Source organism: Vidua chalybeata, chromosome 16 (genome assembly GCF_026979565.1).
Source record: "Vidua chalybeata isolate OUT-0048 chromosome 16, bVidCha1 merged haplotype, whole genome shotgun sequence".
NCBI lineage: Eukaryota > Metazoa > Chordata > Aves > Passeriformes > Viduidae > Vidua > Vidua chalybeata.
This window is the reverse complement of record NC_071545.1, coordinates 2,424,453-2,443,995: the sequence shown is the minus strand read 5'-3', so window position 1 is coordinate 2,443,995 and position 19,543 is coordinate 2,424,453. Positions and strand designations below refer to the sequence as shown.

Genomic DNA, 19,543 nt, shown 5'->3' with positions numbered 1-19,543 from the left:
AGGGCAGCATTGTGCTGCAGTCACTCTGAGAACACAAATCCTTTCCATCCAAAACAGCAGCAGAGTGCTAAATAATCTATTTACCACTCTTCAAAAAAATCTATTTCATTTTCTTTGGCAATGATGGTCCTATATTTAACATGCTGTATTTTCATTATGATTCATTCTAAAACAAAGGCACTGTTGAACCTTTTTTAGAGCAGAGTACTCTTATTTCCCAAACCTAAATAGGATTTGTACATAGATACCAAAGAACACATCCATCACCTTGGGATTTGAGAATCTTCAGAACACGTAAGCACAGACATTTCCAGGTGCTACTTACAGGTAGTTTTTGTAGCACCAGGAGTTCAAAAATCATCAAGTCCTTATTAATCGAAATCTCAATTCTGCAAAGCATTCCTGGCCTTAGAATTAAAGCCATTGCTCAGATTACACACAAACAGCTAAAACACAAGCAAGCTTAGTGTGCCACTTCACAGTCACAGCAATTTTTGGAGTAAATAAAAATACTCTTTACTGTAATAGCAAGAAGGAGGAGGATGAGAAGAAACGAGCACATACTATTTACAGAATGAACACAGTTACAGCAAACTGATGTCACATAGAAATGGAATTGAGCTTCCAAACAAAAACCAACAGGTATTTCCTCCAAACATTCACAAGAATAAAAGAAAATGCCATTATATTCTGCCATTCCTTATTCTCAGCCTTGCAGAGTAAACTAGCAATTGTGCCAGTAAGAATTCAGAATTAATTTTTTACATATAGAGGGAAAATGTGTATTGAAACACCTTTTCTAGTTTAAATGTTAATCAAGGTGAAGAATAATCTGCCCACTACAAAGTAGACTTGGGCATGCTTTGTGTTACCTCTTTTATTTTAACCCCCTATGGAAATGAGTGAATTTCAAAATTCCAAAATGCAACTTTCCAACATAATCTTATTTTTTTTTGCCTGATGGTTGAAGCGTCCTTTTTTCCTTCAAAAGTGTTTTTCACTTGTGGAAGCTGCAAAAGGAGACTCGCCTCCTCTCACCGCTTTCACTCCTGATCCATTTCTCAGGAAGGTTGTCACAGTTATCAAACTCTATGTTATCTTCCAAGTTTCCTGCACTGCCTTTTTTCTAAAGAAACAGACCACCAGCATTTAGTTTCCAGACCATAGCACTGCCTGCTTTAACACATTTCTGTATGTCCTTCCAATTACAGGATTCCAAAAATAATCACAGCTCACTGTCAAGCACAAATATTAAGTTTATCTTTTAAGTAAGGGCAAGCTTTGAGACCTGCTAAAAAGGTCTTCTCATCAGAAAGGCTCCTGTGAAATCATATCTACATGCGTGATTAGAGTCTATTAAGAAAATTACTGTGACAAAGATTTCCTTCTGACTGAAGCAACCAGGCATTTTGTAACTTCTACACACCAACGTTTCAGTTGGCAGGTTTTTCTCCCTCCCAACATCTGAGTCATTTTTCACCTGGGTATTAAAAACTCCAAACTACAAACAGCAGCAGGAAGATATGTGAAAGCAGTCTGAAAACTAGAAAGACGTCATCTCAGTTACATCTATCAGTAAGGACCTGGGAGTTTCTGTCATTTTGACTAACCTGAAACTACACTGTAAATCTTGCTTTTAATCAATGGCTTCCAAAGGAACTGGTGGATCTGTTAGTTTCACTCCCAAAACCTTCATTCAGATAAACTTCTTAGAAATAAACCCCACTCTAACAACAAAAATTGAAGAATTACAAGACTCTAACCAATATAACTGATGGTTAGTGACAAAAACCTTAATGTTTGTGGTATGTTATCACAGTAGAAGATAATGGCACAATTCTGCTCTGAAGAGATCCCATAACACTTAATTTTTGTCAGCTGGCTGATAAGCCAGTGCAAGTGCACAGGGAGGCTTTTGGGTGTGAAGCAGGAGGAGAAGAAACTGAGCTGTGGTTTGTCCCCACCAAGGCTGAGTGCTCTGTTTCTTGCAGCCCTGGAGCCAAACTGAACCTTGATACCTGCAAAAGCCCCAGCCAAGTGCCTATCGCTTCAAAGATCTTCAATTACATTGCACAACTGCAAACAAGACTTAACTCATGTACTAGAAACAGGAAACAACTGCATTTTGGGTGCCAGGAGTAAGAGTTGTGGGAAGTAAGCTTTTTAAGTCACTAAATCTCTTTGACGTATCAGCAAACTCATCTGTGGAGCAGCACTTTCCGTGGTCATGTTTCAAAACAAAACTGCCTTGGAGACTTTCATTTTACTACGAGCCAGTGAGTTTTGCTATTATGTGTTTCTCTGTATTTATAGCTTTCTTCTGTTGTATTATTACACAAACACATATGTCTCACCTCAGTCAAAATGCTGTTTTGGTGCTCCTTATTCATCAGAGAATGGAGCAGCTACAGTCAAGTCTGTATTAGGAGTCCCCTGGAACTGGGAACCAGCACTGTTTGGAATATGATTTGGACTGGCTACTGGTGTTTGCCAGAGGCATGGTCTGCTAGGAGACAGGCAGCTTGGCAGCCGAGCACGGACAACTCCGTGGATGAGAAGCAAATTAACTGCAAGTCATGTTAAAACAATTCAGGCAGAATTCAGACAGATTGAGAGCCACCACAGAAACAAACAGCACCAGCAGTTTGCTAAAACACACAGAACTGCAAAGGAATGAGAACATCTTCAGCTGACTTAATTCACAATCAGCAAGCATATCTAAATCTGGTACTCAGCAAGAGCAACTGGGGGATCTGTTTAAATAAATAGCTGGCTTCATTTTTTTCTCATCACAAATTTTCCTTACCACAGTTTCCTCACAACACCGAGACAAATAACGTAACCACATATACTGTGTAAGTCCTGCTCTTTAACACGGCTCATTATCATAATTAATTTACTCAAGATTAATTTCCAACATCAAAACACCACCCAGTGAAAAGCACAGGGAGCAAAACTGTGAATGTGCTTGTCCAAGGCACATGTATTAGACAGACACCCTGCCTGGAAACAACAACAGAATTCACTTCTTGTATAGCTCAACATTAAAAAGCCCCGAGACAACGGGTTATTCTCTCGGTAGAAGTAAAAAATGGTTTTACTGGTTTCTGAAGTTCACTTCTGGTAAGAGTTCCTCCTCCTCTTTAATCTGAACCTACTCTTACTGAAGCATACACTGCCATGTGGCTATTCTGACTGAAATAAAGTTGAAAACATGCACTGTCCAAACAAATTAGGCCAATACCATTTAGAGGAAAAAACTGTTCTGCACTCATAGGCAAAAATCCAGCAGACCAGATCTAGTTTTGCACAGTTAGTGATTGTTTTGAGTCTGTTCAGGTTTTGATGCCAATCTCACTGCTGGTACCAGCTTCCAGTGGAGCTTAAATACATACACAGAGGTAAGGAAATCTCAACTCTTGGATACAGCACTAGGAACTCCATATCTAAACTCCCTGCTACCTCCTGGAATACTACACTGAAAGATCTGCCAGCCAGATCAGCTTTTCCATCAGTTTCTCCCTGCACATAGGTTCTATTTCATATCAATATAAGTGTTTTCCTTCAGAGTTTTCAAAATAGGTAGGTTGAAGTTACTCAAAATCTTCAATCTTCAAAAAGTTATCCCAAAAAATACCCAAAAAGGTATCCCAAACAATCATTAATGCTGTAAACCTCATAACTAGGTATGAAAATAAACAACCATTTTCTTCTAATCTCTTTATAGATTCAGTCTGACCAAACAATTTAATCTTTTTTATTGACATACAGAGCCCAATAATGTTTGATTAAATGTGCCTGCCTTTTGGAAGGAAAGCTAAACTTGGGGTAGGTTTAATGGTCCTATAAAGAAAAATACTTAGAAAGGAGCCCCCAGAAAGATGTATCTTCACTGCAGCTTAACAGCAATACTTTCTGCAGATTATCAGCCATGCACAACTCAAGATTTTTTCCTTAATTTCTGCTGCTGGGTACCAGAATATTTGTTGGAGTGACAGGACTCTGAAGTCACTGAAGAAAAGGGGGTTCCTTTTACAGAATTGTATGAGGAGGCATTATAGCTTAGAAACACATGGAAAACAAACCACTCAATAGTCCTCTCATCTGATTGGAACTTCACCACTTCTTGAGGGAAAGAGCAGAAGCACCAGGTAGGGGAATCACTGTCCAAAAGTCCTAACACAGGATAAAAAGGAAGCCTGAGAACCATACAAAATAAATGGGAACTTCCCAACATTTTTTTCTAACTTTCCACAGGCCTTGACAGCTGTACTAATGGAACGCATCCACGTACAATGTACACGGGGAATGCATCTCAGCAAGAGACTCCCTAACAACTCATCGAAAGAAACACAACTTCAAGCCCTTGCCAGCCACAAAGAACAGGAAGGTTTCATCTCCTTCACTTGGAAAAGATGAGCTCCCACAGCAACAGGAGAGTGTTAGGCACGAGCATGTCTCCAATGAAGTGCTCATTCCTATGGAAGCAATGACCATCTGCTGAGCTTTGCTACTGCTTATCACATCCAACCACCAACAATCTTAAAAAACACCTCTAACAAGATGTTCTAGATGGTTTGAACGTGTTTTCTGGACTTAATGGACTCAACAAAAAACATTGTACAACACAAAAGGGCAATTCATTACTGCTGGAAATGACTGTGACAAGATGATCTGTTCCTCTACTCCTATCAAGTAATAATTGTTTGAAGACAAATCCTTTCCTCTTTAAAGCTGATTTCCTAAGGAACTTCAACACAGTCCAATAAAAATTCTCCTTGTAATGTCATCCAAGAAAACAGGGCCACAATGCCACAATTACAAGCAAAATTGTTATAGCAAAAGAGACTGCCAGTGAAGGGAGCAGAGACAGACACAGTATCATGGAAGAGATAGTGCCTCAGAGGCTTCCAGATATCTCAGAAAGAAAAAAAAAATCACCCATTTTTGGAGTATCATGTGAAATCTTTGCTCACATCTCTATAGACTGAGGAAGTATTTTATTTTAATCTCTCCTTGCAAATGGAAGAATAATTGTCTTGATATCAGCACCTTCTTGCCCTCTGACACTGAGAATTAGTTATTTTCCACTCCTGTTTGAAGAGGTTAGATGTAAGGTTTATCTCTGCCTTTGGCTCATGCAAGCACAGGAACATAAGCCTCAGTCACCCTGCTCAGTTCTGCCTTAAAATAGCAAGTCCAGACCAAAATTAACAATCATGGGTGATGATGATCCAGATGAAATGAATCCTTGCAATTTCAGAGATCAGGTGAAGGGACCAGATTCTGGATATTTTCCTTCTTTTTCTCTTAATAGAAAGAATGCTTATATAAGCACACCACAACAAACAAAACCAGAAAAAGGAATGGATTGATTAGTCACACACTAAAAAAGGATTAGAACCAACCACCACAGAAGCAAGGTCTTGCCCAACAAAACTGGGCAAGACCAAACCATAAAGGGTCACAAGTTCCCCACACTGCATATAAACCTACTGAATTGAGAAAAATGGACTACTGAGCTGTACTTGAACAAGATTAGTCAGAGATACACATCACTTATTTTTAATGTAATTAGAAGATCCTGCTTTATAAAGCTCTTTTAGGTATTTTTTCTGTGTTTGTACTTCATAGCTCTTTCTTTCCCTTAGGATATTGCTACAGTCATCACCTAGAGAATTTCATTCCAGCCTTGATAGAGATACAGTAGGATGGCAGCTACGTTTTAAGCATGTTCACTATTAGGTAGATCAGCTGCCTCACCACTTTTATTACAGCTCTTTAAATCTTTTAAGCTGTACACATTAAGTGGTAAACACCAGGGAATCAGGAGGTGAAAAAACAAACTAACCCAAATTTTCCTTCAGCAGAAATTTCAGTTTCAGAAGAACAGACAAACTCACTGAAGTGTTTCTTTGCTTTTCTTAAAAGCTTTCCTGGAGCATCAATAAGAAAAAGCTAACACACAATCATGGCTGATAATCCTACTAGGACAATAAACTGGGGGATGGGGAGAGACTGGAAAAAGATACCAATCCTCAAATGCCGACTAAGAAAATGGCAAAAATAGAGAACACTGCTGCTTGGCACAAGAAAATTCAGGGAGCAAGTATTTGTTCCAAAAGGGAAACACAAAATCTTTGTGTAAAACATTGAGCTCACATGCTCTCTTTACTAAGAGAAAAATAAGATGTATATAAAGTAAAACTTTTTTAAAGAAACACAATGCTTTTAAGCTTCATCTTATTAAACAAGAGATGGAGTTCTGGAACAGTTTTCCTGTTTTACTTGGACAGGTTTTTAAAATTATTTTAAGTGCACCTTCAAGGAAGCACCATTTTATCACTTCTGCTGTCATGAAACAGTCCTTTCACTGCTCTTTTCCAGTGTACTCCTTGCTCAAGTCAACTTCACTTTGCTTCTTGCACATGTGTAAACTGAGGCAGTCTGGGTCCCTCTCCAAGCTGGTGAATCCATTTGCAGCTGGCAACAGGCTAAGCCTGAAGTCCTTGAAATCTGGAATGTGTCTGAGTTCTGGCCTGTTCTTTACTAGAGGTGGGTTTGTTTAAAATAAATCAAGACCTCACAGAACCTCCCCCATCAGGCTCACACAGACTATGTCAGCAAGTCCTTTGCTTTGGGGTAGTTCTACTACAGTTGGTTCACATAAAACAGAGTAATGACTAGGAAAAATCTACTCCTAAGAACTTAGGTATCCGTAAGTTCACAGAATAAGCCAGATAAATAGAATTCCTCAACTCTTCCCACAAATTTCAAAGGAAAACAAAAGAAAGATAAGCTGACTCTCTTTCAGTGCAAACCAATCAGCTTCCACACAACAAAATTAGCTGTCTCCAGCCTCCAAAACAGTTATGTCAACTTTCAGATGCTCTGACCTTCACTCGTAACACAAGTATCTCTTCCTTAAGCAGAAGCATCTCTTCACTGCAGAGAGATTGCTTTTTATCGTTTTTATTTTTAAAAAATGAAAATTAACTATACAGTATTCCACAGTGATGTGAGCATCTCTTCAGAGTACAGGACACACACTTTCATGTCAGACAATGCAATTTTTTCCACAATTACTAACACATCAATGAATTAACATTTACATGCTAATAAACTACAGTGACAACAGCTACTGATGTATGAATAGATAAAATATCAGAGATAAAAACTGATCTTTTTCTACATATCAGAACATGGTGGGTTTGCCATCAAAATTTCATGAAGGAACTGTACCAAAATAATCCAGACAAGAGATAAGGCACAATGCAGGAGGAGCAGCAGTCAAAACACTGCTCTAAGCTCACACCTGAAAACAAAGAACTAAAAAGCAGTAACTGTATCAAACAGGGAGCCAGAGCAGTGCCCCAGGACAGAAGCAGACACTTCCAGGTATATATTCCCTGCCCTGATCCACAATGGCCACCAAATTAGGCTCCTGCCCTTCCCTTTCACAGCTTGCATTAGCTTGGCAATCTACGTGAAATTTGATGTTTCCAGATCAGTTCCTCTGCATTTAAAAAACATTCGCTGCACGGCTGCTGACAGTGGTCCTTGACAAAAGGAGCAATTGCTACACCTCTCCCTTCAATCTCCAAGTGTTCACATTGCTTTAGAAGATGGCGTTGTCTGGCAGCTAAATTGAGATCCTGCACATGAGAAATCATCTGCTTCCTTTCTGCAGGATTATGCTACTCTTTTCTAATTCACTCTGCTAAGATACTCTCCAACATTTAGCTTCGAGGATGTCTTTTTCAACAAGTACTTTCATTTTTGATTACATGAGAAGAACTGCTTCAATTATCTCCTTTTCACAGTATCACTGGTGACTGAAATGGGTAACTACAGACTCAAGAAAGCACATCCTTTAGTTCTGTCCCAGAAAAGGATCTACTGTTTTTCCTAAACACCTGTATGGAGAAAAACAAGTGCAATAAATAGAATACAGTAAATGGCATGTACATACTTTAGTAATTGCTCCTGTCTGTGCTGTGTTCAGCCCGGTGTGCCCAGCCATCTGTGGAGATACTTGGGTTAAAGTCTCTGCCAGCACACTGCCTGCATTCCCCTGCATGGCAGGGGCAGAATATTGCATTCCTGCTCCCCTTCCTCTTCCAGCTGCCCCAAGAGATCCATTCATTACCTGCCCTTGTCCTTGCTGAGGCTGATTCATTAAACTGTGACCAGAATTACTGTTGAGAAGGCTCTGGTGTGTCTGACTGAAATTAGTATTCATACATATCCCAGGTCCAGTCTGCGATGTTGCAGGGCTGCTCGTCACCATTCCCACTTGTTTTTGTGCTTGAGAGTTCAGAGTTTGGGATGCAGGTGTGGTAGGTCCAGAGGTGCTGGCTGCTTGCTTGGCCAGGCCCGGAGCAGAGGAGTCTCCTGGGTTCAGCGGGCTCTTACCCATGGCACCCAGATTCCCGATGTTCGCGCTGTTCGGCTGCCCTTGCACCTGAGCACCAACTCCCTGCTGCACGGGGCTGCTCGAGTTCACATTGCCAATTCCTGGGTTTAAGGAAGAGCCGCTGCTTCCCCTCAGAAGCTCAGAAAGTTGTTTGTGTTTGGAAGCCGCATCTGGAACGAGGTTTCCACTGCTATTTAAAAGGCCCAACTCGCCATTGGGGATCAGCTCATCAGGAAGATCATTTTCCAAGTCAAACAAAGATCCGAAATCTACAAGTTAAAACAGAAACATGGGTGAGAAAACATGACAAATGAGTAGCTAAAATATTTATCTTTGCTACTTTGTACCAGTGTTAACAATGACAGGCATTCAGGATGTCTTTACCCGGGACTAAGAAGTGAGTGAGGGTCCCCTGACACAAACTCCAGAGCCTTTCAGAGCACAGTCATCACACACTGTGCACACACAACCACGCAGGCTACAGCACTGGCCAATAAACAGGTTTTCTGGCAACAATTTTGACAAAACGAAGCTTAAGAAAACTAAGGTGGCATGAATACAATGATCTAATCTGATGCTTAAATTTCCCTTGTTTTGGCTAAAAGATGAAGGCAGAAATAACAACAGATTTTTTTCCTATTGATTTACTCTCCCAAAAGAGCAATTACATCACTTTTCCAACCTCCTCTGCAATCCCAAGCCACCACATCTCACCCAGCAATTCTACCTCAACCCTGTCATTTATGTGTGCACATGGCCAAAGAACATCTTCCAGCACTGCTTCAAAACTTCACCAAAGAACTACAATGATTTTCTCAGCAGTTTGATCCCAGTCTCACATATAAAGACATTTAAGATCAGCTTCTAGGCATTGATTTGTACCATGATCTGTTACCTCAGAAGATCCCGAAAGGACTCAGCATTTTCTCCTTGTAATGCCTCTTGAATCGAGTCACTGCTCGATTCCTAAACAGCTCAAATAATTCAAATTGCTCTGTAAGTGCCCAGCCCTCATTTATCATGCCCAATATTGACAGAGGTAATCCACACACTCTCCAGATGAGCAAAATAAATCAATCAAATCTTCATTAAGCCACTTGAAGGAACAGTTCTGTCTGGCTGCAACATCCAGACTAATAAAAAAGTGGTGGGGCTTTTATTTTTCCCTTTAAAGGACCAACTCAGGTTCAGTAAAATATTTTATTGCATATAATAAGCAGCATCTGTGTAACCAGGTTATTTTAGTATGTAACTAAAAAATAGAATGTTCACTGTTTATGGGTACTTCCATGTGAAAATAAAAGTTACATATTTGAAGACGTAAGGACAGGCACATATTTATAAACATCTAAGCAGACCAGCCTTAATACACCAGAGTAGCTGTTCAAACACGCAACACATCTTGGAAGAATTTTCCAATTCAAGGATGTGAACTAAAACAATCACTTCTCACTGTAACATAAATGCATGAAAACATTATTTTGCTCCCCAAGCCAGCCCTGACAAACCTCAGTCCTTCACACTGAGCAACAAACCACATTTTTTCCAGGTTAGAGCAAAGAAGAGTTATTTACTTAAGGAGGACATTCCAAAGGCTTCATTGTTTTAAAGTTTAATTCACTCTTCAACCACAAAAAGTTGGTACAAGATCCAGGCTGCAAAAATTATGTAAGATGGTACAATGAAAAGAAACAACAAATCTCAAGCAACACATAAACTGTATCACAAAGCAGAGATGCATCACCAAGCCATCTCAGCACACTTTAGTATCATGCATTTTATCAGCACGTGCATTTCCAATTCAACCTAACTGTAGAAAAATTAATAAAAATGGTCCGACTTGCAATGCCTAGTAAATTACACAAACAGGCACAGTAAACAAAGACAAAAACATTAAATTCTGGCTGTTTTGAGGTGCTCAAAGCACCACGTCCTTCAGGGACCATCATCACCTACTGGAGTCAATAATCCTTCCAGGATTGCATGTCGGATGTGACAAATACACCCTGCTCAGAACAGAGCCCCTGTCCCTTCCAAGCAGGCAAGGGACAAGCTAACATTTCATTTAGCAAGACTGATTAAATTATTTTTAATTTCTCTTACTTGCTGCCTTTCCTTTCAGGTCTTTAGTTCATTTTTCCTGTTTGTTTTCTAGAAAAATTCCTAAGGTATACCTTTGACTCCATGATCGCTTCATCTCTCCTCCACTCTCCCACACAACATCTCGACACTGACCATGCTGCAGTCTGCCACTTCCTATACATGTTGGTTCTACTTTCCCTCTTCCAAGATTTCTCTATTTCAGCTGGGAATGCTGGGAGGCTCTGGGAGGCTCTGCCACTGGCAGTGGCTGCAGCTGGAGCCCGACCAAAGCCATCTGCCCACGCATCACCAGGGGTGGCACACGGGGCTGGGGCTGAGGCTTCGCCTCAAGCTCCTCTCACCACCCCAGCTCTCCCCAAGTTCAAGGTTTACAGTGCTCGTTCACACAACTTCTGTAAATCCCACAAAAAGGTGCTCTTCCATGCTTCTGCACCAAAAGTCTTAATATTTCATGGACAATAGATGTGTGGGTGCAGGGATAGGGGCAGAGAAGAAGAGACAAAATGTGAAGGGGGAAGATGTTGCTGTGGCTTAAAGAGTAGTTTTTTCCAGCTGTATTTCAAAATGGGATGCTGGAGTATAAATGCTCAATTTGTTTTTTTGCTTGACTGGCTGGACTCTCTCAGTCTTGCCAGAGCCAAGAACTGGAAATGTTTTTGCAGTTTATAAAAAAGAGTGAAGAAAGCATTTGGGAATATTGCCACTTAAAACCTGAAATAATCTACCACTCCTAAGCTCCTGTAAGAAGGCTGTACATTAAGGTTAGACATGGAAAATGTACTGCTCTGCCAGCAGGAAAATAAAAAGCAGGTAAACAACTTAACACAATGGTCCTGTAAAAATTCACCAAGAATTCAATTGTTCAGGCAACGATTAATCATCTTCTTTTATATTTCATCACAGTCATGCACATTAAAAACAGCAACACAAGGCACATTTTACAACGGTTATAAAATGCAACAGAAAACAAAAATCTACTTGAGCATGTCTGCAACAAATCCATAAAGATAAGAGATTGTCTTGACAGTTATAAAAAGAATAAGTATATTTACACACATATAAAAATCTGCCATAATAAGAACATGGCCCATTTCTACTGACAGAGAAATGAAAAGCAACTGCAGTCCCTCCATCCTCACAAGAAGAACAGAATTGATCCCATTCTCAATGCTTCAACTGTTTCTCAAAGGCAGCTACCAGGAGGCTAAAAACCAAGGGATGCCTTTGCCTTTCCATGCAGTTACAGGAAGCAATGGTCAGGGAACACCTTTGCTGAGAAGTCCCACCGAGCTTTAACCTGCTCCATTCTCAAAGCTGCCACGCACCCAGCACACATCAGAGCAGGAAAAGTGGTCTGGATTTTAAAGGAGAACCGATTCCCTAAACCCAAAAGGGACATACCTCTAACTCAGTGCTCATGAAGCAGCAGAGCTGACTAAGGCTGCAGAGATTCACCTCATTGTGTCTTGACTCCAACATGGCACATCTGATCCTCAACCTCACACCTTTCATTACCTCTGTCACATAAACCCAAACGTCCTCTTAACAGCAGAGCACCAAAAAAACAGAGATTACGTTTTCTGGAAGGCATGGAAAAGCACTAGGCAAGTACCACACCCCCACTTTTTCCAAAAGGCTCCTTCTCCAATTTGAGCATTCTGTGTTCCTTGAGCAGCTATTTTCACACATAGAAGATAACCACACTTGAGACAGTTTCTCTCCTAATTTCAGTCTTATGAGCTTAAATGTCACAGTTTTCTGCCTTCCTGGACAACACTTTCAGCAACCAGAATTAAAAAAAAAAACAAACATGTTCCCTTCTAGGCCTTCTCAGAAGAAAAACACCACAAAACTGCTGCATCCTGAAGGCAGAACATTCTCATCTGTACAACTGCTTGCGACTCTTACTGGGAGACTTTTCTAATATACATACTCAATCAATTAACTTGTTTCAATGTCACAATTTTTTCCCCTTTAGCTCAGCCTGGAGAGGTGACAAACATCCTAAGGTGTTTCATTATGTGTCTTATTATCTCAAATGTATCTCACAGCAAGGAGGAGAAGAACTATCAAATTCAGTTTCATTTTTACAGCATAATCTTTGCTTGAGACGTGACTGGGAGTTCTGTCACAAACTGACTGCTTGTGGCACGGAGCAGACACTGAAGTCCAGCACACAAGCAGTATTTTCACCGTGCCTTTCTTTCATGCCAACGTAGCTGTTACATTTCAGTGAGCCCAATTTTGTTTTGTAAGGCTTCTTTCAATCACGTCAAACCCCAGCAGACAAAGCCTCAACAGTTCAGAGCTCCAGCCATTCCCTAAAATTCACTGTCAGGTAGCTCCCCTCAATAGCCACACTGTGTGGCACAGTCAGCAATTACCACATCCATTCCAACTTCCTTTCGAGGTTTGAGGATTCTGTAATTTATTGTTTCACAAAAGACAATTATTGCATGTAATGTTTTAGAACAATTAAACAATGTGTTCATGGAAAATCTAAAATTTTCAGAAAGAAAACTTCAGATTTGTGTCTTGCCCTAACAAGACATGGAAAGCTTGGGAACTGACATGCATCTGACCTTGACTTTCAGCAGAGCAGCATCACTTCTTCTGAACCAGGTTGAGAATGATGGTGATGAGGGACCTGGCTGGGTTAAGGAGACCCTGATGGCTGGGGGGAGGGGTGATGAGAAGGAATAAGAGATCCAACATCGAGGATGTGGATGAGTCTCAACAACTTCTGGCTTGAATAATAAGAGATTTAAATATTTAACTAAATTTCTATCTGCCTGATTGTTTAAACTACTTGCACTTGGGATGAGAAAGGAATACAGTCTGGGTCACTCGTTCCTAAGTCACTGGAGTGGTCAAAACTCAAATGTGTTGATATGAACCTCACCTTTTGGAATCCCTGGGACTTATCTTCGAAAATTCCTTGGAATCATCATCACAGCTCTCCCTTGTTGACAGGCCTAAAGTCACTCAGGTTGGAAGGGACATCAGGTCTGACTGCAGCCCAGCCCTCCACCTCCCCTCAAAGGGCACATGCTCCAGCCCCCAAACTCCTGAGCACCCCTTCCCTGAACTCACTCCGAGGAGGCTGAACAGTCTGTAGCTGACTGCATTGTCTTTTAACCCTTTTTGAAAATGGGTTTAACACTTCCCTTCACTTGCTTTCCTGTGGCTGGGATTTTAGAGACAGCTCCTAATATCTTTCCCAATCCATTTTGGTAAGACTTCAGCAACTAAGTGACTTTTCAAAACTGAAGCTTGTTACACAAACACATCATGAAACAAATGAGAAAAAAAAAAATCAGTTCTCTTCTAACCTCTACTGCAGTACTACGTGTATTCTTCACTCAGCTCCTGACACCAGCTCCACCAGCAGACACATGAGCCAGAATGGGGAAAATGCACATATCCACATCCTTTGTACCACAACTAAGGTGTGATAACAACTACCACCTGATACAGGAAAAGCCACCTGCTCTGTCCCTGTCCTCCTCCATGAAAAGAGAGTAGTATAAACTGAGATCCTTCCTTGGTCACACCAGGTTTAGTCCCCAGCCTCTCTTTCCACTTCCATGTTTTGTATCACAATGTCATAACCTCAAGGTTCTCTCTGCTCTACTTGTCCAAGTTGTCTCCACCATCCATCTCTCTTTTGCTTTGCTAATAGTGACAACACAACCTGTGTTAAAAATCTAGAAAAACCTGAGACACTGGTTTATTTCAGAAGTAATTGGTGGGTTTAGGGATTATTCTACCCTTTCATAAAAATAAATCACAGATTACTTGAATGTTTCCCTATCAATTACAAAATAGTATATGAGAGCACATTAAATGGCCCTTGCACCTGGCACTAAGGCTTATATAAAGAAGCAAATATGAAAAATGTCCAGATAAGAAGCTAGTCTCTAATCTCCTCCCGCAGGCCAGAGGGGAATAATGCCAAGGTAACCCCAAAATGCGTGGCAGAAGCAGCCCAACAAGTGTGCTCACTCTGGTCTGCTCTTAGAAGCATCAGATGGCAAATGATGGATTGCCTTTGCCTTCCTCTGCCCTTCTCCAAAACCATTCTTCCTCTTAATTGTTTCCCAAGGTATCTTCACTATTTTGACACAGTTGCCATGTCTGCTCTCGTGAGTAAGTCTAAATCCCACCCAGCAGCATCCACAAGACACACATGGCTACTTGTCCCAGTGCACGTGGCTACCAGGCAAACCCTCTTACAGACCAGAAGGCTTCAGTAAATTTATTTACCATAAGAAGAGAAACCCAGACAGAAGGAAGAGGAGGTGATCTGCCTATGGGCTGTGAGACACCACACTGGCAACATCAGCTTCTCATTCACAAGATCATCCTGATGAAGATTAAATACTTTAAGGTTCTTGCAGCACATTAACATTAACAGAAGTGAGACTGCCTTCTCATCCTATCACAAACACACACATTGTGCCTCTTGCCCAAATTTAACAGCTGACAGAACATTTAAGTTCTGAATGACCCTTTTAAAAGGAATCATCTGAAAGTCTGGTAATTAATAGTGGGCACTTGCTTAAGTCAGCATGAAATGCACAGTCTGTACCAAGCCAGTGTCTGCTTGTGCCTGCCTTGAGCTGGCTCCCACAGCTGCCAGACCCACGGCTTCCCTTAAGGCTGTGCCACCCTCACTGCCCACCTGGAAAGGGAATCGGCACATAACACACAAGGACGTGAATTATCTTGACAAAAAACTTTATCTGTGACATTCCCTGGCCACAGACTTCTTAGTGAATATATTGTCAGCACGGGTGGTTCAGGTTTTGAAGTGTTCAGTTCCTCATGCTCCCCACAATGACTGACAGTGTCAGTGGTGAGAACTCGAGCTCAGTTCTGGTTCAGGAGCTCCCTTCAGCTACACGAGTCCTTCTATGAAAATTCCCACGTTAACACAGCTTCTCCAACAGAACCACAGAACAGGCCTATTCTGGGAAGAGTGAAATAGATAAATACATACCTGAAGTAATATTATGAGACAAGGAAAAAAAACCTAAGCAACATTACTATAAAACAGGCAAGTCTGGGGTCTCCTCTGTGAAGTATAGAAGCTGTAAAAAGTACAAATTCCGTTCTTTTTAATGCCATTTTCCCCTCCCTATTTATGACACTAAATTTAAGGGAACTGTCTTCTGCTTGGCAACTCAAATTCAGCTGTGCAAGAACATACAACCCAAAACAAACCAAACATACCTGAGGAAGCAACAGCAGACGGGCACTTAAAACTAACAATTTTTGTATATTTATGTCTAAAAAAGCTTCCCACCGTAACTGACAATACAAAAAAAAAACCCACTCTCTCATGAATCTTTTACTTTAAAGCACTGATTTCACTGGGATGAGGCTGTTTTGAACCATTCTCATTAATACTTTCCTTTAGGGAGTTTATGATCTTAGGAAAAAAACTTCACAGCAATTCCAAACCAGACTCATACTCAGTACTTAGCTCAAGCCACTTGGTAATTTCCCCATCTCTTTTCTCCTTGAGATGACACTACACCAGAGATGACACAGAAGTGATGTCACCCACACCTACTAACCCAGCTACCGAGGTACCCGTGGTGGCAAAGCTGGGCAGAGCAAGAGAGCAGCTCGTGCTCTCCTGGTGACACACACACAGACAGGGGCTGCCATCCAATGTCCCATTTTACTTCTCACTCTGCAGCAGAAGGTCTCCAGCTCTGATTTCTGTCTCTGCCATGTCCAGCTGCAGCAGGAAAATGACACGTGCCCGGGAGATTGGGAGGAACAGTCATCCAGGGAAGAACAACTCCTTTTCCCAATGCTGTCTTCCCAAGGAAGCTTCCACAGCACTAAAGGTGACCAGCAGGGAAGCTGGAGATTATTTTACAGACTTACAGATGTATCAATAAAAATATATCCACACACAAACTGCAAACCAAAGATACTGCATTTATCCAGTGTCATAAATAACATCCTTATTTCTCAACGTTAGCAAATAAGAAAGCAGGAAAGGAAGAGTATGTTAAGAGATTTTGATTATGAGTTATAACTATCACTGCTAATAGAAGTTGCAGTTTTCTTTTAATTCACACTTATGATTCTGCAAAATACTTAATAGTATTTGTTGAAGCATCTTTATTAAAGAGTTTTCCAAATAAACAATTTAGGTTCTCTCTGTATCTTAGACATCTGAGAAGACAGATGGAAAACATAACATATGTTAAAAGGAAGATTTACAAAGCAAAAATTCTTGAAAGTGTAAACCAAATTAGGGTGGAAGTGTCAGATTTCTAAGTTATCACTCATGTTTTTTCACTGTATAAGAACAAACCCTAGAATTTTTCAGAATTGGGTTTTTCAACTACCCCTTCCACCCTGGTTTCATGTTAACCTGCAGTATTTTGTTAATAGGGTGAGGGTTTTTTTTCATGTTCTTCTCTCTTAGCAGGTAGCAACATTAAGTAAAATATCTAATAAAAATAAACATTAAGAATTTGTGGAGGTTTTTAATGTAAAGCTGCAGGTATAATAAAAAAGCACAGCATGTTGCTGTAGAAATAATTAATGGCACTGGACGATCACTCCAAGGAATGTCCAGCCAAAATAGAAAGTGAATAATCTGCAGCAGAAAACTGGGAATCATTTCACAAGCTACAAAGAGATCTCTGGAGTACAGCAAAGACACAGCTTCTATTCCTGCTGGCTGGGCTTCTCCAGGAGCTCTATGGCACAGCACAAGACAGCATCTTCCTAGTTAACTTTAAGTCACTGGAGGGGGAATAAGTTTGAAGTCCTCAGTACATGTGCAATTATAAAAGTATGAATTTCAAAAAATACAGGAATGGGCAAAATGGTAGGACTGTGGACTGTCACATATGATCAGGCCAGCAGATCATCTGCTCAACTTTTCATCCCACACAGACATGAGTGTCAAACTCCTTGGAAAAAACCTGTAAAAGCCCACAAACACTGAGAGAGTACACAATACCCTGCCATCAGCAGTGCCTCATGAACTGGTAAGAATTAGCCGTGCTAGATTCTATAAATGAGCCCATTTCTAATCTCACAAATCTCCTCTCCCAGATCACAAATACTGGCATCAAGTTATGCAGGTCAGTCACTTCAGGTGAAAAAAAAACTAAGACTTTGTATCAAACTTCTAGCTCAAAGTAAACATCTTGCTTGGCATCATCGTCTCCCATCCACCACCCCCATGGTTCCATGAGTCTTAAACAAAATAACCATGAAGTATTCCACAAGAAACAATATAGCCATGAAACATCCCACCTCATTTTCCCATCCCAGATAGTAAGGGCACAAGTATCACAAAACAAACGAACAAACAAAAAGAACATTCCTGTGGAATAATTACAACTATGCACACTCCTTCATCTACAGCTTTTCAGAAAATTAACTTCTTCCCTAAATTTTCTGCCTATAAATGAGAGTGTGTTCACTTAATGAAATGATCCTTTTCCTTGTTCCAGGGAGAGAATAAGGAAGTGAGTGTGTAACTGATTCTTACTGCCACAGCACACACATGACACTCAACTTTTGCAGATATCACACAAAACAAGAGCAGACTGATTACACAGGCTTCCATGAAGCTTTTCAGCCATGCAGGAATGGACTCTTTAAAACATCCATACTAATGCTTTCACGTGCCCAAACAAAATCTGGGTTTAGATCACCGAGACGTCACTCCATCTGAAGTCTCTGCTAAGAATGTGAACACAAGCTTAGAAAACATTGCTGTCTTTCCTTAAGCTACTTTGCTTTTGTCCACCTCTTTTCGAACTACAACCTAAATCCACTGCAATACACCTATCTGGTTTTTGGCAGGAGAGCAGGATCAAACCAGGCTGTGCATTGACACGAACTCCCTTCTGCGAAGTTCTGTGGCTGGCTGGGAGTCAGCCAGAGATCTACTTATCTCTGCACGTAGGGAGGCACGTGCAACAGGGCCAGCCTCTCCCCAGTGTAAAATCCGGGCCCTGGATGCCAACACACAGGCCAGGAAGAGAACAGGAGTTATCGGGGAGCTTGGCCCACAGCTTTTGCAGCAGCAGCCACGCAGCTTAATCTGTGCAGGATCAGAAGTTACGGAAGAAACAAGAATTAAAAATCAACAAAATCCCCTTCACAAGGAAGTGTGAAGTGAAAACATAGCTCTAATGGACTTTGGAAGCTGCTCATCTCACCTTCTTCCCAACTTCACCTACTTTAGGAATTTGTTAATTCCTGATGCCGTCAGGGACACCCTCTGCTCTGGCCCAGATTACACTGTGTTGTTTCTGGAACTGGCGCAGCACCACAGCAGCAGAAGCTGCAGGGAACACAATGAACGCAGACAGAAGCATGACTTTAGTGAAACCCAGACCCTTACCAAGCTACCTGCAGAAGGGACCACAGTCCAGGGGCCCCCGAACACCTCCAGCTGCTCTGCTGCTCCATTCAGGCATGTTTTTCCCAACCAGCCTGAGAATGCTGCCAGGTCTCGGTATATTCTGCTGAAGGACCAATGCCAGCAAGGTACAAAACAATCACAACGCTCAGCATTGAAATAACACACTGCCATAAGCAAAGTTACTGTAATTCTACTTTTTGTAGGAGTCCCTTGTTTATTCTGTGGCGCTGGTTGAGAACATCTCACAACAGCCACAGAGGAGACAAATGTTTAGGTATAAAAACGCCTGTGTATCCAATAAAGCAGTAATTAGACAAAAGCACTACTCCTACCTGGCTAGACAAGGAAAAATCTTTCCCACGGACATTTTACCACAGGAGTCTGCTCATTCAATATGGCACAGCAATGGCAAGCGAAGTTAACAGCCAGGAGTCTTAACCTTCCTTATTGATACAAAGAGCAGCAGGGCAACTGCGAAATGAGACTATCATGAAACTTAACGATGGTCACAGCACCCATTTCTGTTATCCTTTCATCTCTGCACCCTTCTGCAAGACCAGACACTGAATTTAACTGCTTAGGTTTAACAGAAAAGGCCGTATTTTCAGAAG

The 19,543-nt window shown here is 41.1% G+C and overlaps 1 protein-coding gene across 7 annotated transcripts in view; it reads right to left on the bottom strand.

The window, feature by feature from the left end:
* Positions 1 to 19,543, bottom strand: part of CREBBP (CREB binding protein) — a 96,157-nt gene that overhangs the window by 73,364 nt on the left and 3,250 nt on the right. For 6 of the 7 annotated variants that reach the window (XM_053957252.1, XM_053957258.1, XM_053957253.1 and 3 more), the window contains exon 2: positions 7,973 to 8,685. In XM_053957252.1, the coding sequence (XP_053813227.1) occupies positions 7,973 to 8,685 (713 nt within the window). The remainder of the gene's footprint in view (positions 1 to 7,972; positions 8,686 to 19,543) is intronic. The other variant, XM_053957257.1, reaches the window with a different exon arrangement.